The sequence below is a fragment of the Mesoplodon bidens genome (assembly GCF_964165515.1).
Source record: "Mesoplodon bidens genome assembly, chromosome: 1".
Lineage (NCBI taxonomy): Eukaryota > Metazoa > Chordata > Mammalia > Artiodactyla > Ziphiidae > Mesoplodon > Mesoplodon bidens.
This window is the reverse complement of record NC_138176.1, coordinates 175,364,615-175,385,709: the sequence shown is the minus strand read 5'-3', so window position 1 is coordinate 175,385,709 and position 21,095 is coordinate 175,364,615. Positions and strand designations below refer to the sequence as shown.

The 21,095-nt window shown below is 36.0% G+C and overlaps 1 protein-coding gene across 1 annotated transcript in view; it reads right to left on the bottom strand.

The window, feature by feature from the left end:
- The window catches only part of CTNNA3 (catenin alpha 3), a 1,660,471-nt gene that overhangs the window by 36,059 nt on the left and 1,603,317 nt on the right, over positions 1-21,095 (bottom strand). Inside the window, exon 17 of the mRNA XM_081238023.1 lies at positions 18,227-18,361. Coding sequence (XP_081094149.1) covers positions 18,227-18,361 — 135 coding nt within the window. The remainder of the gene's footprint in view (positions 1-18,226; positions 18,362-21,095) is intronic.

The window sequence follows — 21,095 nt, the reverse complement described above, 5'->3', positions numbered from 1 at the left end:
ACTATCACTGGATGGACATTGGGGGTAGCAGAGCCCCTCCTAGATGAGAGAATGAAGGTGGCAGAGAGGAAGAAAGAGACAGATCTCCCTCGTTGTACTTAACTCTCTGAGCCTTAGTTTCTCATTTTAAAATGGAAATAATAGTGGGACTTTCCTCAGAGCATTGTTTGTATATAAAATAATGAATATATGTGAGGGATTTAAAATATCTGGTCATTATTAAGAGCTCGATAAATGTTAGTTATCATTGTTGCTATCACTATTCTTCTTGTAAGTATCACAGAAGTGAAGAATAAGCACCTTGTCCTAAAAAAAAGTGCCTCATCTGCTCACATTTTGAGATATGGACCCCAAATCTACTCAATTTTCCATTTTCACTAGAGTTTCAGTGCACATTGCTGGGCAACTTAGTATTACTTATTTATGCTTTAGAATCAGAGGACTGGGTTTAAGTCTTGCCCTGCCTCTTAACAGCTTTGTGGTCTTGGAGAAGTTGTTCAACTTCTTTAAGTTTCAGTTTCCATATCTATAAAATAGCAATAAAACTTCTTTCTGATAAAAATTATGAAAGCAAATGCATTTCAAATATTTAGGGCAATGCCTAGCATTAATGAGCACTCAGTTTCATGTACATACACAGACATCCATACATTACATATATGGTTTACATATATGAGCTATACTTGCATGCACACACACACACACGCACACACCACCATTTATTCCCTAAAATCTAGAGTCACAGAATTTTTTAGCTTGATGAGACCATGTCATATGGTTCATTCTCTCTGTCCTCGTCAGTCTCTGTTTCTAGCTCTTTCATTCTCATTCACATTCATTCACACACACACACACACACACACACACACAGACACATGCTATGCAGGGAAAATGTTTAGGGGTTTATACTTACACTATTTCTTAATCCAGACATGTCTTTCCTGATTTATTATTTATCTAGCATTTATTAAATTATCTGACATTTTAGAGCAATTCATAATTTCAGCTCAGTTTCATAGACCTTTTCTTCTCTCCACCTAACCAAATTCTTCCATTTTTTTTTATGATTTAGCTCAAATTTTCTGTGAAGTTCTTCAGACTATGCAAATCAGAGTGCTTTCTTTGCTGTAGATCTTGGTCATTTATTGCTTAAAACGTATTTGTTTATTAATTTGGTGCTGCTCTTAAGCATTTCTGTAACATATTGACTTAATGTCCTCTGCCCAACATCTTAAAATCCCATGCTATCAGAAATGTTGGTCTTGCCAAAATGATTCCCCTGAAATTTGGGGTGGCTTAAGTTCTACTCTGTGTTGCAATTGAATAATTCTGAACATATGACATTTGCATAAACACTCTAATGTTGAATAAAAATATTTCTGTGCCCAGTCTTTCTTAAAGTCTAAGAGTTAAATGTCTCCATTTGCATTGGCAACAAGTAGATTACAGTCCAAATGTCTATCTGAAGATCGTTTATTTTATGCTGAATGCAGTCAAGGATAGCCCAAGCTGTACTTTGTACATTTCTTCCAATACTCATCAGCCATGCATGGACCAAACTGTAACCTTGGCTCAGAAGCAAAGATAATTATTCTTCCTCAAAGCCCTTATCAACTGCCACTGCTAAAAAAGGGATGGGTGGGCTTCCCTGGTGGCGCAGTGGTTGAGAGTCTGCCTGCCCATGCAGGGGACGCGGGTTCGTGCCCCGGTCCAGGAGGACCCTGCATGCCGCGGAGCAGCTGGGCCCTTGAGCCGTGGCCACTGGGCCTGAATATCCGGAGCCTGTGCTCCGCAGCGGGAGAGGCCACAACAGTGAGAGGCCCGCGTACCACAAAAAAAAAAAAAAAAAAAAAAAAAAAAAAGGGATGGGCAATAAGCAGTCTTATGATATGCAGAGGAATTATCTCAGTAAAAGGAGAACATTTTCCTAGGCTTCTCCTTAAATGTAATTTGAAATAAACATAACTAGATGAAACACATCAATAAACAATATCACTTCATGGAAACTTATCATTAGCCCACATTAGCTAATACTATGACTACAGCTACTAGTACTATTACTGCCACCAGTTAATATTTAATGAGCACCTGCTATATGCCAAACACTATGCTAAGACCTTACACGCAGTATTTTATTTCCCTCCTGGAAGGTGTTTATCAGCCAGTGAGCAACATTTCTAGCCTTTCGTTTCCTAGTACAGAGATGTTGGAGGTCTCACAGTGAGATTTGAGAAAGTACATAAGCCCTTTTTTCTGATTAACTATGTAAGTAAAAGCTCCCTAACAACTTGTATCAATCTTAAAAGTGACCAAAAAGTAAAAACTTTGTTGTTTTAAATCACTGAGAATTGGGAACCATTTGTTATGACAGCAGAATCTAACCTAAATTGACTAACTCAGGGTTGTTGACTAGAAAAACCTTCTTTAACTTTCTTTGTTCCATTATAGATATTCTTTTCTATGCTATTTAATGCAGAACCTGAGGCTAGATTAAAAATGATTTATTTTTGTGCAGAAGGGGAGTTAATCTGTACTCTACATCTGCTTGAAAGTATAAGTGAAGCTCCTAAAACATTCATAAAAGGATGTCAATTTTGTCATTAGCAATAATACCATGCATGTGTGCATGCACACACACACACACACACACACACGAAAGCACACACACATATACACAGTACTTGCTCAATGTTTGCAATGTATGAGTGATATCTAAACTGTATGCACCTTTTGGAAAAAACACAGAGCTTTTTCATAAAATTCAACCATGAATTGTCTGTGACCCAGTCCTTGACCAGAAACTTTCTTGAGACGTCTAATATTGCAAAGAGATGACTTAATGCATTTGTTTCCCTTGGGGTGTCAGAGCATTATTTTTGTCATCAGCTACAACATCAGAAAGCAGCATTTCCAGACCATATTATCGTAACTCCCTGCTGAAAAGCCTTGACTAAATTGAGGTTTAATGTGGCAACTTTAGGTTTATTGAGGGTCAGTGTTATGAAACGTCTGTCTGAACATTTCTGTCTTTTACAGACCCCTAGGTTAGGACATCATTCATTACATTATCAATTGTTACTCAAATAATAACCACACACTACATTTCTTTTTAAATTTAAAGACTGATAACCTTTTTTCTCTCTACAGAAATTTCTATGCTGCTTATCATTAAGCAATGAAAACTATGTAATAGTTACTTATTTTATTTCCAGTTTAATATACTCGACTAGAGCAATTTAGCCAAAAGCTCGGTAATACACATTTCTTCGTTTTTTTAAAAAATATTCTTTAAAGTATGTTTTAAGTTTTAGTGTCAAATTCTTATATTTTTCTTGATTTATAAAACTGCTAAAACTTTTCAGAAGTATGAGGAATACAAGTTCTATTTGTGAGTTAGCATTTCCTAAAATTAACTTTTTTTCTTTTTTACTGGTTTTATTTTTTTCAAAAAAATTCCTGAATTCCTTAAGAACAAGGATTGTTGACTCATCTCCATATTGTTTCAGGGCAGCAAAGTGAGAATAAATATATGTTAGTGCAGAGTGACACAAAGAGCTCTGAAACCAGAGCCTGGATTCACATTTTCACTCTATCACTTACTAACCATATAACATTTCACAAGTTTACAAGTTTACTTGTAGCACTGTTGAGAGGATAAGAGAATATATACAAATGTGTCAATAAGAGTGGTGTATTCAGCAAATTCTCCTATCACCTCTTTTCTATATACAAAGAAATTGACAGTAAAGGACACAGTGATGCTATCATTTGTCTCTGGCATAGGTACCTACAAAGAGAGCTTGAAAGGAATTTGTGCATATGGTTTACTGAAGGTCTGTTCTCAGGAAAAGGGTAAGAAAGAAAGAAGAATAGGGTGGGTGAGGGTAAAGCTAAATAAGAACATTATTAGTATCAGCCAGAGGCCAGCTTTGGCCTGATTGCATAGGGGGCTGTGAAACTGCACAGCAGAGTTGATTCCATCTTGAGGCAAGGAACCTGGACTTTTGTATCCTCCTCTCAAGTCAGTCACTGGCTATAGGCTTCCAGGCATGCAGGGGTGGTGGTACATAACCAGACAGGGTGATTCCTGTTTGACTGAAAACAATTTTCCAGAGAGGGGAGCAGCTGTGAGATGTCAGCAGCCAGAACTTGCAGCAGCTGGAAGATGGGAGAACGACCAGGTAAAGGGATCTGGCAGGAATAACAACATCAGTAGCATCACTATCAGATTTCCCTTAATTCTTATCTTCCCTTAGACCAATAGTTCTCAACCAGGGACAATTTTGTATTTGGCAGTGTCTGGAGACATTTTTGGTTATCACAACTGAGTGAGGGGGTATGGGGTGGGCACTGGCATCTAGTGGGTAGAGTGCAGGGATACTGCTAAACATTTCACAATGCACAGGACAGCCCCCCCAGAACAAATAATTATCTAGCCCTAAATCCCAAATGCCAATAGTGTCAAAGATGAGAAATCCTGGAATAAACAGAAACAGAAGTCAATGTGTAGTATTTTTTCTTAACAGTTATTGATTTGCTATTAATATTATGCAGACTTTAGTAATCAAAAGGGGAAAATGTCAGACTTCCCTGGTGGTGCAGTGGTTAAGAATCTGCCTGCCAATGCAGGGGCTACAGGTTTGAGCCCTGGTCCTGGAAGATCCCACATGCTGCAGAGCAAATAAGCCCGTGAGCCACAACTACTGAGCCTGCATGCCACAGCTACTGAAGTCCGTGCACTTAGAGCCTGTGCTCCGCAACAAAGACCCAACACGGCCAAAAATATATAAAGTAAATAAATAAATTTATAGAAAAGGGGAAAATGTATTGATTTCACACACACATACACAAACACACCCTCACAGGAACTTTTTATCTTGTAAATGTAAGTACTATTACTTCATAATCTGCATCAACAGGCACAAATTCAGCATGAGATGAATCACAGACTGAAATGACTACTTTTGCAAATGCCATCCATACTGCCTTGTGCCTTTTTTTCACTTCTACTCTTAGGTCTGCTTTTGCCCATGCCTTTATGGATTTTGACACCAACACTTTGCTGTCCTAGAATCTTTAGCTCCTTGATTTTTCATTCTCCCCCCTTTTTCTTCTGTGTTTTTTCTCCCTGGCTTGCAGCTGAACTCAGGATGAAGTGAGCATCAGGATGTTTGCATCCAGCTCTGCTCTTTTCCTTCAGCTGCACTTTGTCTAATGGGGAATTTGGCACCATCCTATAGCTGTCAAATACATCATGCTCGCTTTCAAGGCCTCTCTTCCCACCTCTTTGAAGTTCTGTGTTTCAGGTTGTTTAGCACACAATAGAAATAATGAGTCCCTTCTCTTCTTTTCTAAGGATTGTTAACAATTAAGCTAATTCTTTTTTTCTAAAACAGAAATAGTCTTTTCCATTAAATTTTAAATTCTTCCAGTATTTTCCTTTTTAATAATATAGAACTGTTTGACATACAATAAGAACATGGCAACAATTATAATTAGTAAATTTAACAGTAGAGACTCTCACATCACATTTATATTTTTCTTCCTTTTCCCCCCTCCATTTCTTTTCTTCTTAACTTTTGTGTGTGTGTATATGCATTATCCAGATGTTTTATCCTCTTCATCTCTTAACTTCACAAAGAAGATTTCACAAAACGGATCACTACTGTTCTGTGAGAGATACCACAGCAGTCTCAGTAAAGCCATGTCAAATCAATCCTATACTTATGGACAGTATATTGCACCATTTTAATACACATCCCTCACTTTTCTCTAGATCTAAAATTAACAGGTAACTGCTAAAGCATCTGATCTCATTCTCACTGATGGATATTGTTTAAGCAAAATTCAAGTAGCAGTCTTTTAAAACAAGTAAAAATAAAACAAAACATTTTGCTATGTCATATTATAATTTGGCAATTGGTGCTTAGAGGAAAATTCTGTATAAGAACTGAGAAGAGAAAGTGAGAGCAAAAGGAAATAAGAAGAAAGATTCTGAAAAGATAGTGAAATAGGAAGCACCAAACATCGCCCCACACAGACCACAACTGTACTGTACAATTGTCCAATCTGACTTATGTAACTATTTAGGAACAATGGAGTCTACTGAAGGCTTCCAACTTCCAGAGGAAGTTTTGGAAGGTACATTATGGTTAATTTGTGTCAGTTTCAGCCCTTAGCACAGTAGCAGCTGTCCATCCCCCACTCCTCAGCCACTTGACAGGCAGCTGTGCACATGTTCCTGTAGTAGCTTGCATGCAACTTATGAGAGCTAGGGTGGAAAAAGTATGCTGTCTCAATATCAGAAATCTGTGATCTTATCCCTGAGTGCTGCTTCTCATCACAAAGGTACAAAGTGGCAGAGGCCATTGTTGTTGCACCTACCCTCATTGTTATAAGCGCTTTCCACTCTGGCTCAAGTGACTTCTAGGGGCACCTGTCTTTACCCTCATTTTTCTTTTTTCTTTCCTCTTTTGGAAGCCAGATACTGAAGATTAGAACATTCAAAACTAACCACAAATACATGGGGAGTTAGAAAGGCACTGCACATACCCAGGGGAAGGCACAGGCTCATAAAACACCTGAGAAGACAGCCAGGTTACACTTTAGGCTGATCACTGACACAGAGATAGACTGCAATAATCAAAAAGCAAAACAAAAGACCTCACAAAAAACCAAAAGCAAACACACACATACACAGCAAACCCTGGGGAAGAAGGAGAATCTGATTTGCAAAATTAGATTCAAATGACTAGTTTTCAACATAAAAGCACACAACATACAAAGAAATAAGAAAGTATGTTCTATTCAAAGGAAAAAAAAAAAAAACAACAACAACAGAAATTGTCCCTGGGAAAGACATGATGGCAGATCTACCAGACAAAGACTTTAAAACAACTGGTTTAAAGATGCTTAAAGAACTAGAGAAAGATATGGAGAAAGAAAATGATGTATGAACAAAACAGAAATATCAGTAAAGGGAAGCCAAAAAGAACCTCTGGAGTTGAAAAATACAATAACTGAAATGAAAAATTAACTAAAGGGATTCAAAGGCCAACTTGAGCAGGCAGAAGAATCAGCAGACTTGAAGAGAGTGCAAAGAAATGAACAAGTTTGAGAAGCAGAGAGAAACAAGATTGAAGAAAAGTGAACAAGAGCCTAACAGATGTGTGAGATATTACCAAACAGACCAACATACCCATCTGTGAGAGTCCCAGAGGAAGAGAGAAAAGGGGGCAGAAAGAATATTTAAAGAAATAATGACTGAAAACTTCCCAAATTTGATGAAAGACATGAATATAAATATCCAAAAAGCCCAGTAAACTCCAAGTAGGATGAACAGAGAGACTCAATCCAAGACACATTATAATCAAACTGTTGAAAGACAAAGACAAAAAGAGAATTTTTGAAAGCAACAACAGAGAAGCAACCCATCAACTACAAGGAGTCCTCAATAAGATAATCATCAGACTTCTCACTGTAAACTTTGAAGGCCAGAGGGCAGTGGGATGATATATTCAAGGTGCTAAAAGAAAGACTGTCAATTGAGAATACTATATCCAGTATACTGTCCTTCAAACGTAGGGAGAAATTAAGACACTCCCAGGTGAACAGAAACTGAAATAGTTCATTACTACCATTAGACCTGCCCTGAAAGAAATGCTAAAAGGGGTCCTGCAGGTTGAAATGAAAAGGCACTAGAGAGTAACTCAAAGTTGTATGAAGAAATAAAGGTCTCAGTAAAAGTAAATGCATGGGCAGTTATAAAAGCTAGTAGTATTATAACAATAGTGTGCAACTCCACTTTTTGTTTTCCATGTGACTTAAGAAGCTAACATTTTTTAAAAAAAGCAATTATCAGTCTAAAAGTAAGTATGAATGTATTTTTGGGTTTTAACTCCACATTTTGTTTTCTACATAATTTAAGACACTAATGCATTAAAAATTTTATTTGTTTATGTTTTTGGACACACAATGTATAAAAATGTAATTCTGTAGCATCAGCAACTGAAAGAAGTGGAGAATAGAGCTGTTAAGGAGAAAAGAATTTGTATGTTATTGAATTTAAGCTGCTACAAATTCAAGTTAAAATGTTATAACTTTGGGATGTTAAACATAATCCCCATGATAATCACAAATAAAATAGCCACAGAATATACAGAAGACGGAATGAGAAAGAAATTTAAATATTCATTACAAAAGAGAATAAGATCAGAAATTATGACTTGGAAGGAACCATAGAGCTTATTTAATTCCAAACCTTAGTTCAAGAGATAGATAAAGAAACAAACCCAAAGAGATTAAGATCTAGACTACAACCTGGGTCTCCTAATTTGGAGTCCAGTAGTTTTCCCTCCTGTTAGCTTCTCATGTTCAAGATGAAGAATGTGTTCTGGTCAGGCTTTCTTAAAAATCTGAGAACATTAAATCATCATTTTTATCAGTTAATACTGTGTTCAAGTCAGTGTTTTCCACATCTTTCTATTAAAACCATTCCTTATCTTCGGGAGACTGGGATTGACATATATATATACTAATATGTATAAAATAGATAACTAATAAGAACCTACTGTATAGCACAGGGAACTCCACTTTGCTGTACAGTAGAAACTAACACAGCATTGTAAAACAACTATACCCCAATTAAAAAAAAATTCCTTATCTCTTCATATCCACAGCAACTATCCCAGCTGAGTATACCAAGACCACCTCCTGCCATTTTGCCACTAACCCCACTTGGAGGCAATAGAGCTTACTTTCGGTAGTGATGGAGTAAAGAACTTGAGAATTAGATTCTGGCTCTGACTTTGCTGTTAGATACTGTCATGCACTTAGGCAAGTCATTGAAAGTCCTTGACCTATTTCATTGTTTGTAAAGCTAATTTGAGTTAGATAGTTATAACATGAAGAGATTATAAGATTCCTTCAAGTGTTACTACAACCAGATGCATAACACAATCAAGAAAATCTAATCCATTGTGATATCAGCTTACCTAAATACCAAGAGAATTTCATAGACTACTTTACTACATTGCAAGGAATAAAAAAAAAAAGAAAGAAAGAAAAGAAAAAAATAAAATACCTCCACATTTTTTCTTGTTTTTAAAATATATTCTTTGAATTACTAAGGTCTATTACTTCCATTTGCCTCCTAATCGGCACTAAAAACAAACTGAAAACTCCCAACATTCTTGAGAGTTAAATTCATTGGCCAGGTGTCTTCTTCCTTCTCTTTACTTTTTCTCCTCGCCCTTCTCCCCTTCGTCATTTCTTTCATCTCTCCCCATTCCATTTCATACATCTCCTAGTCCTTTTTTAAATCTCTAAATACTTCATTGATTTCCCAAATCTTCTTTTAGTTTTCCCAATGTTCTTGATGACTACCAATGATTACAGCAGGTTCAGAAAGCTCATTAACTAATTCCCTTAATGTCTTAACATGGCAAGCACATTAACCTACTAAATCCTTCTGTATGTAATTCATTGCCTGCATTCTGCAGGCCCTAGTGGCTCTTTCAGTCAATAGCTGCATTGTTACTGTTCCCTATCATTCCTAGTTGAATGTGCACTGCCCCTTGATTTCAGCTAAAGCTGAATTGCTGTTGTTTGGCAAATTTTCCATCTTGCTGATCTTCCCCCCCCCACCCCCGACTGATTAGTTTTATTATTTATCCAATTTTTTAAATTGTGGCTTTGGCACACCTGCTCAGGGTAAGAGAGCACAATTAAACACATTAAAGGAAATGCACAAAACATGGTGATTATGTAATTAATCAGCTTTAGGTAGTATAAAAAATTGCTAGCCTAGAAGCATAACACTTTGGGAAAGAGTAATTTTAAGAATTTAAAACCATTTTAATTATTTGATTTTTTCTCTTAAACTTCATATATACACACACACACACACACACACACACACACACACACACACACATATATATACAGGCTAGAATATAAGAATATTTATTTCTTTATAGCAAGACTCCTTTCACAAGGTAAAATAGCTTCCCCACTTGGCACCATGCTTAAGGCCGCTAGAGGAACAACTGACAGAGAATTTATTGGAATGCCCTTAGGTAACCCAGGTACATTTTAATCTTCTTAGAGTTATACTTGTAATGTATTCCTAATTAGTACATTAATAAGTCAAGAAGGCTATGGAAAATGATCTGCAACAGTACATTTAATTACATGGTTTCACTGTATTTTGCTATCATTTTTTTCAATTAAGCTTTTATATATTCCCCCTTTTTGTAAGAGAGGATAGCCATTGGAAGGCTTCCTTTTCATGTGACTGAAGGATAAAATGAAGCTGAGTCAATTTCCATAATCCAGGCAATGTCCTGGAGCTCAGCACTGGTAGAATAATGTCTAGCACAGTGTATATCTGATTACTATCTCAAATCATTGGTATTAACTTAGATTATTTTCTCTTCTAAGCAATACTGAAAAGTCTTTGAATATATGGACATATTTACTTTGTTCTTTTGCTAAAATAAAACTGTGGATAGAGCACTCAAGTCTTAATCTTAATGGGAAATTACTGCTCCCATTTTACCAAAATGACTGTATCTAAATGTTTTTATATCCTCATTCATCTGTATCTAAATGTTTTTATATCCTCATTTCTCTTCATTTATCTGGATCTGTTCCTCAGGAGAAAAGTTCTTTTTTTCCGAATCTACACTTTCTACCTGTTTTCCTAATTTCACTCCTTCTCTCTTGCTTAAGATTTTATTCTCTCAGTTACAGTCTTAATCCTTATAGAGTCATTCTTTTCTGGCTTCTTGCTCTTTACCTAAACATTTGCTCAATTACTACCATTTACAAAGTACATAAGTAAAATGCTTGAAAAAAAAAAGAGAGAAGGGAAAAAAAAGTAATAAGAAGAAGCTTCCAGCAATTCCATTTGCCCAAGTCTGTCTCAGTCTCTTCCCCACCCCCTACTTCCTCCTTCCTTTCAACTACAAACTGCTGGAAAATCTAATGTAAGCTACCATCTTTTCTCTCTTACTGTATACTCAGTATTCAGCCCACTATGGCCTAATTTTTGCTTTCACCATAGTACTGATCCTGCTTCAGAAAAGATGTAAAGATACCTTATAAATGTAAAATCCAATATGTGCTTTAAGGCTCAGTTAACCTGAATTTCCTGTGTTTCTAGTTACTGGCTATTGTATCTTCAATTATTCAAAGATATTCATGGACTCTATAGTCTAAAGGAGAAAATGTATAAAAAAGCAGATAATTAGGATATATACGAGTACTGCTGTGAATTTTGTCCTAATAGAGGGATATGGTATAATTGCTAGTTGTCACCCAATAACTATTCTCTCTTCATAGAAACAAAACTCTGATTTAGTTGGGGAAAGCAACATGACTAGATTAAAACACACAGAAACAAACAAACAAATTTTACATTTTGTGGTGTCCTTTGCACTTATACATAGCCATATAACTGAAGTCTTGGCAATAATATGTAAGAGAAAGCATTTGCAAGAGACTTAAAAAAGATTTAGGAATGTTTGCTTCTGCTTCTCTTCATTTTTACTGTCTGGAATACAAATGCCATAGCTACTAGAGTTAGAGAAGACATATTTTGATCCTAATAAAAATGGAAACCAGAAGCCAAGCATAATAAAGCAGAAAGACATAAGAACCTGATTCCCTGATGACTTTGTGAAGTTGACATTCAGAACTGCCCATTCTTGGATTTATTTATTTATTTATTTTTATGGAGATAGTAAACTCCCAACTTCTTTAAACGGCTACAACTAAGTCTCTGTGTCTGATACAGGCACATTAGAATAACATGTGTAGGAAAAACATTCTTTCTGGATCTCTGTCTCAGCTATTTCTGGTCTTATTCAGCATACTTTCACTGGATGATCCCATCTATTTCTCCTTCATATCTCTCTCCTCAGTTCCAAAACCATATACCCAACTTCTCTTAGACTTTTCTCCTTGGATACCTCTTAGTTGCTTATGACTAAGTCACTTACGACTAAAACCTGAATGAGCTGCCTTACCTTTCTTGATCTGCTCTTTCTTCTGTGTATAGCTTTTGGCTAATGATGTCACTTTTAACTATGAAAGCTACCAACTCTCAAAACATTGGGGGTAAGTCTTAATTCTTCCTTCTTCTTCATCCTTAAAATTCAATAGATCATTGATTCTAATCATTTCTACCTCAGAATTTTTTCTTGCAAGGATACATACATCTCCATTCTCACCAAGACTGCCTTAACCCGGGTTCTCACTGTTAATGCTCTTGGACTTTAAAAAAAAAATCATTCCTAAAGAGTCTTCTATCTTCCAGTCCCTCATCTTTCCATCTATCAGCACCCTGGTAAAATAAAGATGTAGCATGCAGATGCATACACACACACACAAACACAAACACACACACACGGGAATATTATTCAGCAGTAAAAAGGAATGAAATTCTGCCATTTGCAAAAAAACACATGAATGGACCAAGAAAGTATTATGCTTAGTGAAATAAGTGAGATAGAGAAAGGCAAATACTGTATGCTATTACTTATATGCGGAATCTAAAAAATAAATGAATAAATATAGCAGAACAGAAACAGACTCATAAAGACCAAACCAGTGGTTACCACTGGAGAGAGTGAAGTGGGGAGGGGCAAGATATGGGTAGGGTGTTAAGAGGTACAAACTACCTCTTTGTGAAGTTGACATTCAGATATGAGGAGTCTCCCAAGGCAACAGAAATAAAACAAAAATAAACACATCAGACCTAATCAAACTTACAAGCTTTTGCATAGCAAAGGAAACCATAAAAAAAAACAAAAAGACAACATACAGAATGGGAGAAAATATTTGCAAACGATGTGACCTAAAGGGCTTAATTTCCAAAATATACAAGGAGCTCATACAACTCAACAACAAAAAACAAACAACCCTTTCCAAAAAATGGGCAGAAGACCTAAATAGACATTTCTTCAAAGAAGACATAAAGATGACCAGTAGGCACATGAAAAGATGGTCAACATCACTAATTATTAGAGAAGTATAAATCAAAACTACAGTGAGGCACCACCTCACACTAGTCAAAATGACCATCATTAAAAAGTCTACAAATGGCTTCCCTGGTGGTGCAGTGGTTAAGAACCCGCCTGCCAATGCAGGGGACACAGGTTCGAGCCCTGGTCTGGGAAGATGCCACATGCCACAGAGCAACAAAGCCCGTGTGCCACAACTACTGAGCCTGCGCTCTAGAGCCCACGAGCCACAACAACTGAAGCCTGCGCACCTAGATCCCGTGCTCTGCAATAAGAGAAGCCACTGCAATGAGAAGTCTGCATACTACAACGAAGACCCAACACAGCCAAAAATAAAATAAATACACTAAAAAAAAAAAAGTCTACAAATAACAAATGCTGGAGAGGGTATGGAGAAAAGGGAACCCTCCTACACTGTTGGTGGGAATGTAAATTGGTACAGCCACTGTGGAGAACAGTATGGAGGTTTCTCAAAAAACTAAATATTGAATTACCATATGATCCAGCAATCCCACTCATGGCCATATACCCAGATAAAACTATAATTCAAAAAGATACATGCACCCCAATGTTCACTGCAGCACTATTCACAATAGCCAAGACATGGAAACAGCCTAAATGTCCATCAACAGATGAATGGATAAAGAAGATGTGGTACATATATACAATGGAATACTATTCAACCATTAAAAAGAATGAAATAATGCCATTTGCAGCAAGACAGGTGCAACAAGAAATTATCCTACTAAGGGAAGTAAGTCAGAAAGAGAAAGACAAATACCATATGATATCATTTATATGTGGAATCTAAAATATGACACAAATTAACCTATCTATGAAACAGAAACAGACTCACAGACATAGAGAACAGACTTGTGGCTGCCGAGGGGGAGGGAGAGAGGGAGAGGGATGGACTGGGAGTTTGGGGTTACTAGATGCAAACTATTACATTTAGAATGGATAGACAACAAGTTCCTTATATATAGCACAGGGAACTATATCCAATCTCCTGGGATAAACCATAATGGAAAAGAATATTAAAAAAAGAATGTATATATGTGTATAACTGAGTCACTTTTCTGTACAGTGGAAATTAGCACAACATTGTAAATCAACTGTACTTCAATAAAAAAAAAGATGCAAGGATATATTGCACAGTACAGAGAAATATAACTATAATTTTATAATAACTTTAAATAGCATATAATCTATAAGAACATTGAACCACTGTGTTGTACACCTGAAACAAATATAATATTATAAATCAACTATACTTCAATAAAAATAAAAGGTTAGGTATGAACTCTTTAAAAAAATGTTAACTTCTAAATACATATATTGGTTTATACCTATTTCAAACTTCAACTTTTTCAATTACTCTCAATTGCCTATAAGATAAAGTTGAAATGTTGTTAGTGATCCTTTTGAAACAGGCGTAGTTTCATTTAAAGCTTCTCTTCTATTTCCCACCCCCCTTAATACACACCAACAGACCAAGTACCAGTTGTTTGCAATCACTTCAGACTGTTTGTTATTTCCATAAAAGTCCTCATCTTTCCCTATTTCTATCTTCCTACTTCAGTTGTTCTATTTACCTCAAATCCTTTTCCCCTCCTTCCCTCATAAATATACAGCGTTTTTTGTTTTGTTTTGTTTTGTTTTACCTATTAATCAAGGACCAAATTAGAGTCAAACCACTTTCTGGAGCTTTCTCTTGTTCACTTGCCACATCAGTGGAATTAATTATTCCTTCACCTCTTACCATATGCTTTTGTTCATTCAACTATCATATGGCCTATTACATTATTTTGAAGTCATTTTTGTATATTTAGGTATATTTTATGTACCTTAATTTTGCACATATTTGAGGATCTTAAAGGAGGCTTTGCATCTCCCAGATGTTCTCAGTTGCCTGGTACTGAGAGGACGCTCAACTCACGGCTGGAGTTTTGGACTAACTACACTTTGGTTTCGTTATAAATAAAATATGTAACTTCAGGCTAAATGCTTGCAGATAGACATAAGAATCATTGGAAAATTATTTTAATTAAATGGTCTATTTTGAGAATGATTTCAAATTCCTTTATGTTATGAACTAATCTTCTTTATCCTAAACGCTGATACTCCAGACCCAGAATACATTCTGCCCATTCACTCCAGAAATGCATTCCATTCATACCTATTTCCTTCTAACCAAATATATTTGTTAAAAGTAACGTTTCATGAATCTGATTTTGGAATGCAAACTTTGAAAAGTGTCATTTTGAATACCAAATTTCTGTAATTTTTAATGGGTTCCCCTGCTTTACAATCAGGTTTATTACTTTTCAAAAGACCTCACAGAAAAATGATGGCTTAGTTTAGAACTTCTTCTCAATTTAAAGAAGAAAGAAGACAAGAACTCAGGATCACAGAGAGAATAAAGCAATTGTGCCTTGACACACACAAATTAAATGTATTTTAAAAGCTTTCCAGGATCTACCTGCAAGCAGATGGCAGTAAGGCATGTAAAAGGGTGCATGACACGCTCCCCTTCTTCAGATTTATTTTTTCTAATGGAAAATTGTGGGTGAAATGATGACAAAATAGCTTTGGACTTGCAATGCTATGCTTCATTTTATATAATGACAGCTTTTAAATTGTAAATCATGGATTCTAAATGGTTCATGCTTAATCTATCTGTAAAATATGTAAAGTTCATGAATTTGAATCGTCATATCAAACAGGAAGGGATAAAAACTCAATTTGTACATCTGGAGGAAATTATATTTGGAGGGACCATTAACAGTAATACATTTTTTTTTTTTTTTTTTTTGCAGTATGCGGGCCTCTCACTGCTGTGGCCTCCCCCATTGCGGAGCACAGGCTCCGGACGTGCAGGCTCAGCAGCCATGGCTCACGGGCCCAGCCACTCCGCGGCATGTGGGATCTTCCCGGACCGGGGCACGAACCCGTGTCCCCTGCATTGGCAGGCGGACTCTCAACGACTGCGCCACCAGGGAAGCCCAGTAATACATTTTAACATAATGTATATGCCAAACTTCTATCAACATTTTTGAAAGCTTAGCTTCAGACAACATGAAGAGGTAAATATATAATTGGAAAAGAAAATTCATATGGATTTAGACCTTGTGAATGATGGTGAGTGTGTGAAATTGAGAAAAGTAAACAGATGACAGGCTTGGGTCTGCAAATAAATATATTTTTTACACATTTAAAGTAGTATAATGGGAACTTCCCTGGTAGCGCAGGGGTTAAGAATCCACTTGCCAATGCAGGGGACACGGGTTTGAGCCCCGGTCCAGGAAGATCCCATATGCCGGAGCAACTAAGCCTGTGTGCCACAGCTACTGAGCTTACACTCTAGAGCCCAGAGCCACAACTACTGAGCCCATGTGCCACAGCTACTGAAGCCCACATGCCTAAAGCCCGTGCTCTGCAACAAGAGAAGCCACTGCAATGAGAAGCCCGCACACCGCAACAAAGGGTAGCCCCTGTTCACCGCAACTAGAGAAAGTCCGCACGCAGCAAAGGGGACCCAACACAGCCAAAGATAAATAAATTAAATAAATGAATTTTTAAAATATAAAAATAAAGTAGTATAATGTTAAGTGAGAAAATGAAGACTGAGTGTCTAATAATCCAAAATAAAGATACAGTATTTTAAAATGTTTATATACGTATGTGTATTCTGTTTGTATATATGCATATATGTAGTCACACACGGATTCATATACCCACACACATTTCTGTGTGGATAGACAGTGACTACTTAAAATGAATTTTCCTTTGAAAAATGATAGGGAACCAATATAGCACAGGTTATGTTTGTATTACTGTTTTTGAAAAATTTGAATATAAAGGAAACTAATATTTTATCTCTAATAATTATTTAGACATAATTTCCAAATTATTCACTTTTGATTTTTGGTTTTCAGTTTTATCATAGATTCAAGCCTGTCCACCTGAACAGAGAAGGCAAGACCTTTGAAGGTAAACCCCCAGGTCTGATATTTACTAATAGGAACTTGGGGAAGCTATTTAACCTTTCTAAATTTCCTTTTTTTTCAAGTTTTAAAGAACATAAAACAAACAACTAAACAATCTATCTGGCATGTTACTGTGAAGATTAAATGAGACAAAATATAGGCAAGAGATAGTCAGTAAGGATTAGTTCCCAGCCGACTACCCTTGATAGTAATTCTTTGCTTTTTTTTTTTTTTAAGCCAATTGTGCAGATTGCGGGATTTAGTTCCCTGACCAGGGATTGAACCCGGGCCCTTGGCAGTGAAAGTGCAGAGTCTTAACCACTGGGCTGCCGAGGAATTCCCTTTGCTTTTGTTTTGCAACTATGTTCTTTTGAAAAATGTTAGTTCATTGGGGGAAAGACCAAAGTCTGGCTAAAGAGCTTCCAGCCTTACACATTTATATGTATGCTGTCATTTTAAAAAATTTGTCCTCATGAATATAAGTTCTTAGAATGTTCATGATGTTTCACTTTAACTTAAATTTATAATCTTGGCCAATGTCCTTCTCAAAGTCACTGATAACTGAATCCAATATAGACATCAAATATTATTTTATTACCATACCCACTCTAGAGAAATGATCTACTGTTATTAAAAGATGAGTAGAAAAGGTAGACATTATTTCTACCATGGTCATTTTATAGCAATTTGAAACTCAGGGTCACCAAAGAATTTATGAAGGTTCCTCTAAACCTATTTACATTCCATCATATTCTACTGCTACAATTACATCTGGAGATAACAGTTTTCAAGACCTGAATTTCTATGATATAAAAATGAATAATGAGAAAGTGAATATTAATTAATAGTAATAAAGCAATTATTTCATTGATTTGCAATTACATATGCCCTTATTTTTATTTAAAAAATATAGGATTCAATTAAGAAAACCATGCTCTAAATACACATCCATTTCTTATACAAGGGGCTTACAAAACCTGATTCACTGTAAAATCTCTGAAGTAAATTAAGACAAGCTATACTGCCTTAACATTTCTTTAAGAAATCTGGCAAGATTTCTTGCTAGTTTAGTTTCATGCAATTTTATATACTCCAGTTGAGTTTTTTCTAACCTACATGGCCCTAAAAGATTTGGTGGTGTAAGGTGGGGTGTAGCTTCTTTGTTTCAAGTACCTTCCACATGTGATGGGATAAGTCTGGGGCAGTACTCACCGCTGACATGATGAGCTCTCCTCCCAGGTTCTGGATCTCAGCTTTAACTTGACTGCAGATTTTCAGCTGGTGAGAGTAGAATTTAATCTGTTCCAGGTAGGCCAACAAGTCCTGTTTGCATGATGGATCTGGGCACTAAACATGCATGAGATAAAAATGGAAATAGCAAAACAAAGAGTAAATATATCAGAGCAATTAAATATTGCGATTGCAAGTATCTTATAATGCACTGACTTTATTTGCATTGAGTCCCATTTCTCCGACCAAGGCCATGTAGATTCTGATATGCTTCCACCATTAGAAGAGTTTCTTCATGTTCCAACCTTAACTACTTTAGCATAGACCGAAGAAGTAGTAAAGGAATTTCCAGACATGAAAAGGTACATGAAATAATTGCCTTTAATTTATGATAAAGTCAGAAGCCTTAGATTTCATTTTTAGGTAAATCTGAAGAAGTATTTAAAATGTAATTATTCCCTTCATCTAAAGTTGCTATTAGAATACTCCTTGGGACCCATAGTTCTGCATTGCCTGTCCTTCGTTATTTATATGGGCATTAAAAACATCTGCAACAAAACATATATTATGTTCTATTACTTTCAGCATTTAATGGTTTTAGCTATTACTGAGAAAAGAAATAATTTCCACCTTAGCTAACAGCTGTGGATCTACCTGGAGCCAAGAAAGAGGCAGCATACATGTTTTAGAGATGTATTAAATTTCTTTATGAAAAACAGTCTCCTACATTATGTTAGCTTCTGTAAGGAATTTCCTGGAGTAGAGCTTTGTGGTTAATCATAACATGATAAATATTTGTGGTCAGTGTTTAATGTTTGTGTTCTTTCTCCTATGCAATTAGAATAGATTTTTTTAAATCCCCAATGACTTAATTTCACTTTAAAAACATTCATAAGGATATGGAACCATGAACTGTAACTTATATGCAAAGATATTCAATTCACTGCAGCCTTACTTACAATAGCAAAATTTGGAAATAAATATTCTATAATAGTGAAAAGATTAAATAAGGATACATATTTATATAATGTGATATTATACAGTCTCAAAAATTAATATTTTCAGGGCTTCCCTGGTGGCACGGTGGTTGAGAGTCCGCCTGCCGATGCAGGGGACACGGGTGGGTGCCCCGGTCCGGGAGGATCCCACATACCGCAGAGCGGCTGGGCCCGTGAGCCATGGCCACTGAGCCTGCTTGTCCGGAGCCTGTGCTCCACAACGGGAGAGGCCACAACGGTGAGAGCCCCGGGTACCGCAAAAAAAAATAATAATAATAATATTTTCAAAGGAAAATGTTTTTGGAAGGTAAAAAACACAGCATTTAAAATTTCACATACTATCTCAATCAAAGTATGTAAAAAATATGTGTTTATGCTTGTGTTTAAAACATAGCGGGAAATAAATATGTGAAAATGGTAAATAAACATGATATAATCAATATTTTTCACTCTTCATATTTTACATATCTTAATATGTATTACTTAAATTATATTATTTCTATAGTAGTAAAAATGTTATTATTTAAAAAGCTTTAATTCTAATAGCCTAAAATGAAAACTGAAAATCAGGATGAAAGACCTGAAATTATTCCATGCATTTCTGCTTTTACACAGTAGTTAGTAAGCTGGAGTGTTGTTGAAAAATTCCTGAGAATCTTATTCTCTTTTATATTTGCTAAATAGACTAATCTACATAGCTCCAGAATGTGTGGACAAGATGAGAACATGTGACTTTTGAGTAAAATTTAGTCAACAAAGGTAGCAAAGATATAAATTCTTCTGCAGAAATACTATCAACCTGCTAGATAGGCATGGACAGATGACATGACACGACACATAATAACCAGCCAGAGAGACAATCAGATAAGATGATAGAGAGACCTTGATATTAAGGGCGTTTCTCAAATTTTTAACACAGAAGAAAGGTTACTCCCACAAGTGTCATCAGGAGGATTAAACTGTAACTAAGTAAGAAGAAAGAGAAGGAGAGAAAGGATAAAAAAAAGGAGAGAGAGAGAGAAGGGAAGGGAGGAGGTGGAAGAAGAAGCAAAAAACAAGTAAAGGAAGGGATTTCTCCAATTTACACATGAGAAATGAGAAGTTTAGAAAGCATAATAATTTTCCCAGGATTGAAGAGCTTATGCTAGAGCCAGTATTTGAATCCATATCTACTTGCTTTTAAATCCATTTTATTTTCAGTCGCTGAACTTAGGAGAATTTGGAGTGAATTTTTTTTAAATCACAGATTACCATGGGTTGCATAGTTTCAAGGAAAAAGAGAATTTATGGGAACACTATGTCTATTTTGAAGTGAAGATTGCTTAGATTTTTTTAAAGACAAAAATTAGCTACCTAGAATTATCTATAATGATGACAGGCAAGTCATGTCATTGTTTTACCACGACAGGAAGTTGATCTTTATTAGGTACTTCTTATGTCTCAGGCACTGTGCCATGTCCTTTACATGCATAATTCTAAGTTAGTATTCATAGGGCCATTTTACTGAGATCTAATTATTGTCATTTTGCATATTTGCAAGCTAGGTTTTGGATAGAATTTATGATTTGCCTAAAGATTTGAATTGAGTTTTCTCTGTTTCATTCACTGCACAATGATCTCTTATTACATTCATTCAAAACATTGCTTTGTCTATCCTGAGTAATGAATGGTCTTATCTATTGTTTGTTCTTATGGATGGACTCAATGATAATCTTTGACACATACAGTGTTCTATCTGTCATATACTCTTCTAGGTGCTTTACCTATATTAACTCTTTTAATAATCACACAACTTCATGAGGCAAGTTCTATGCCTCCTTCTCTATGCCTCAGTTTCCTCCTTAACAAAGGAG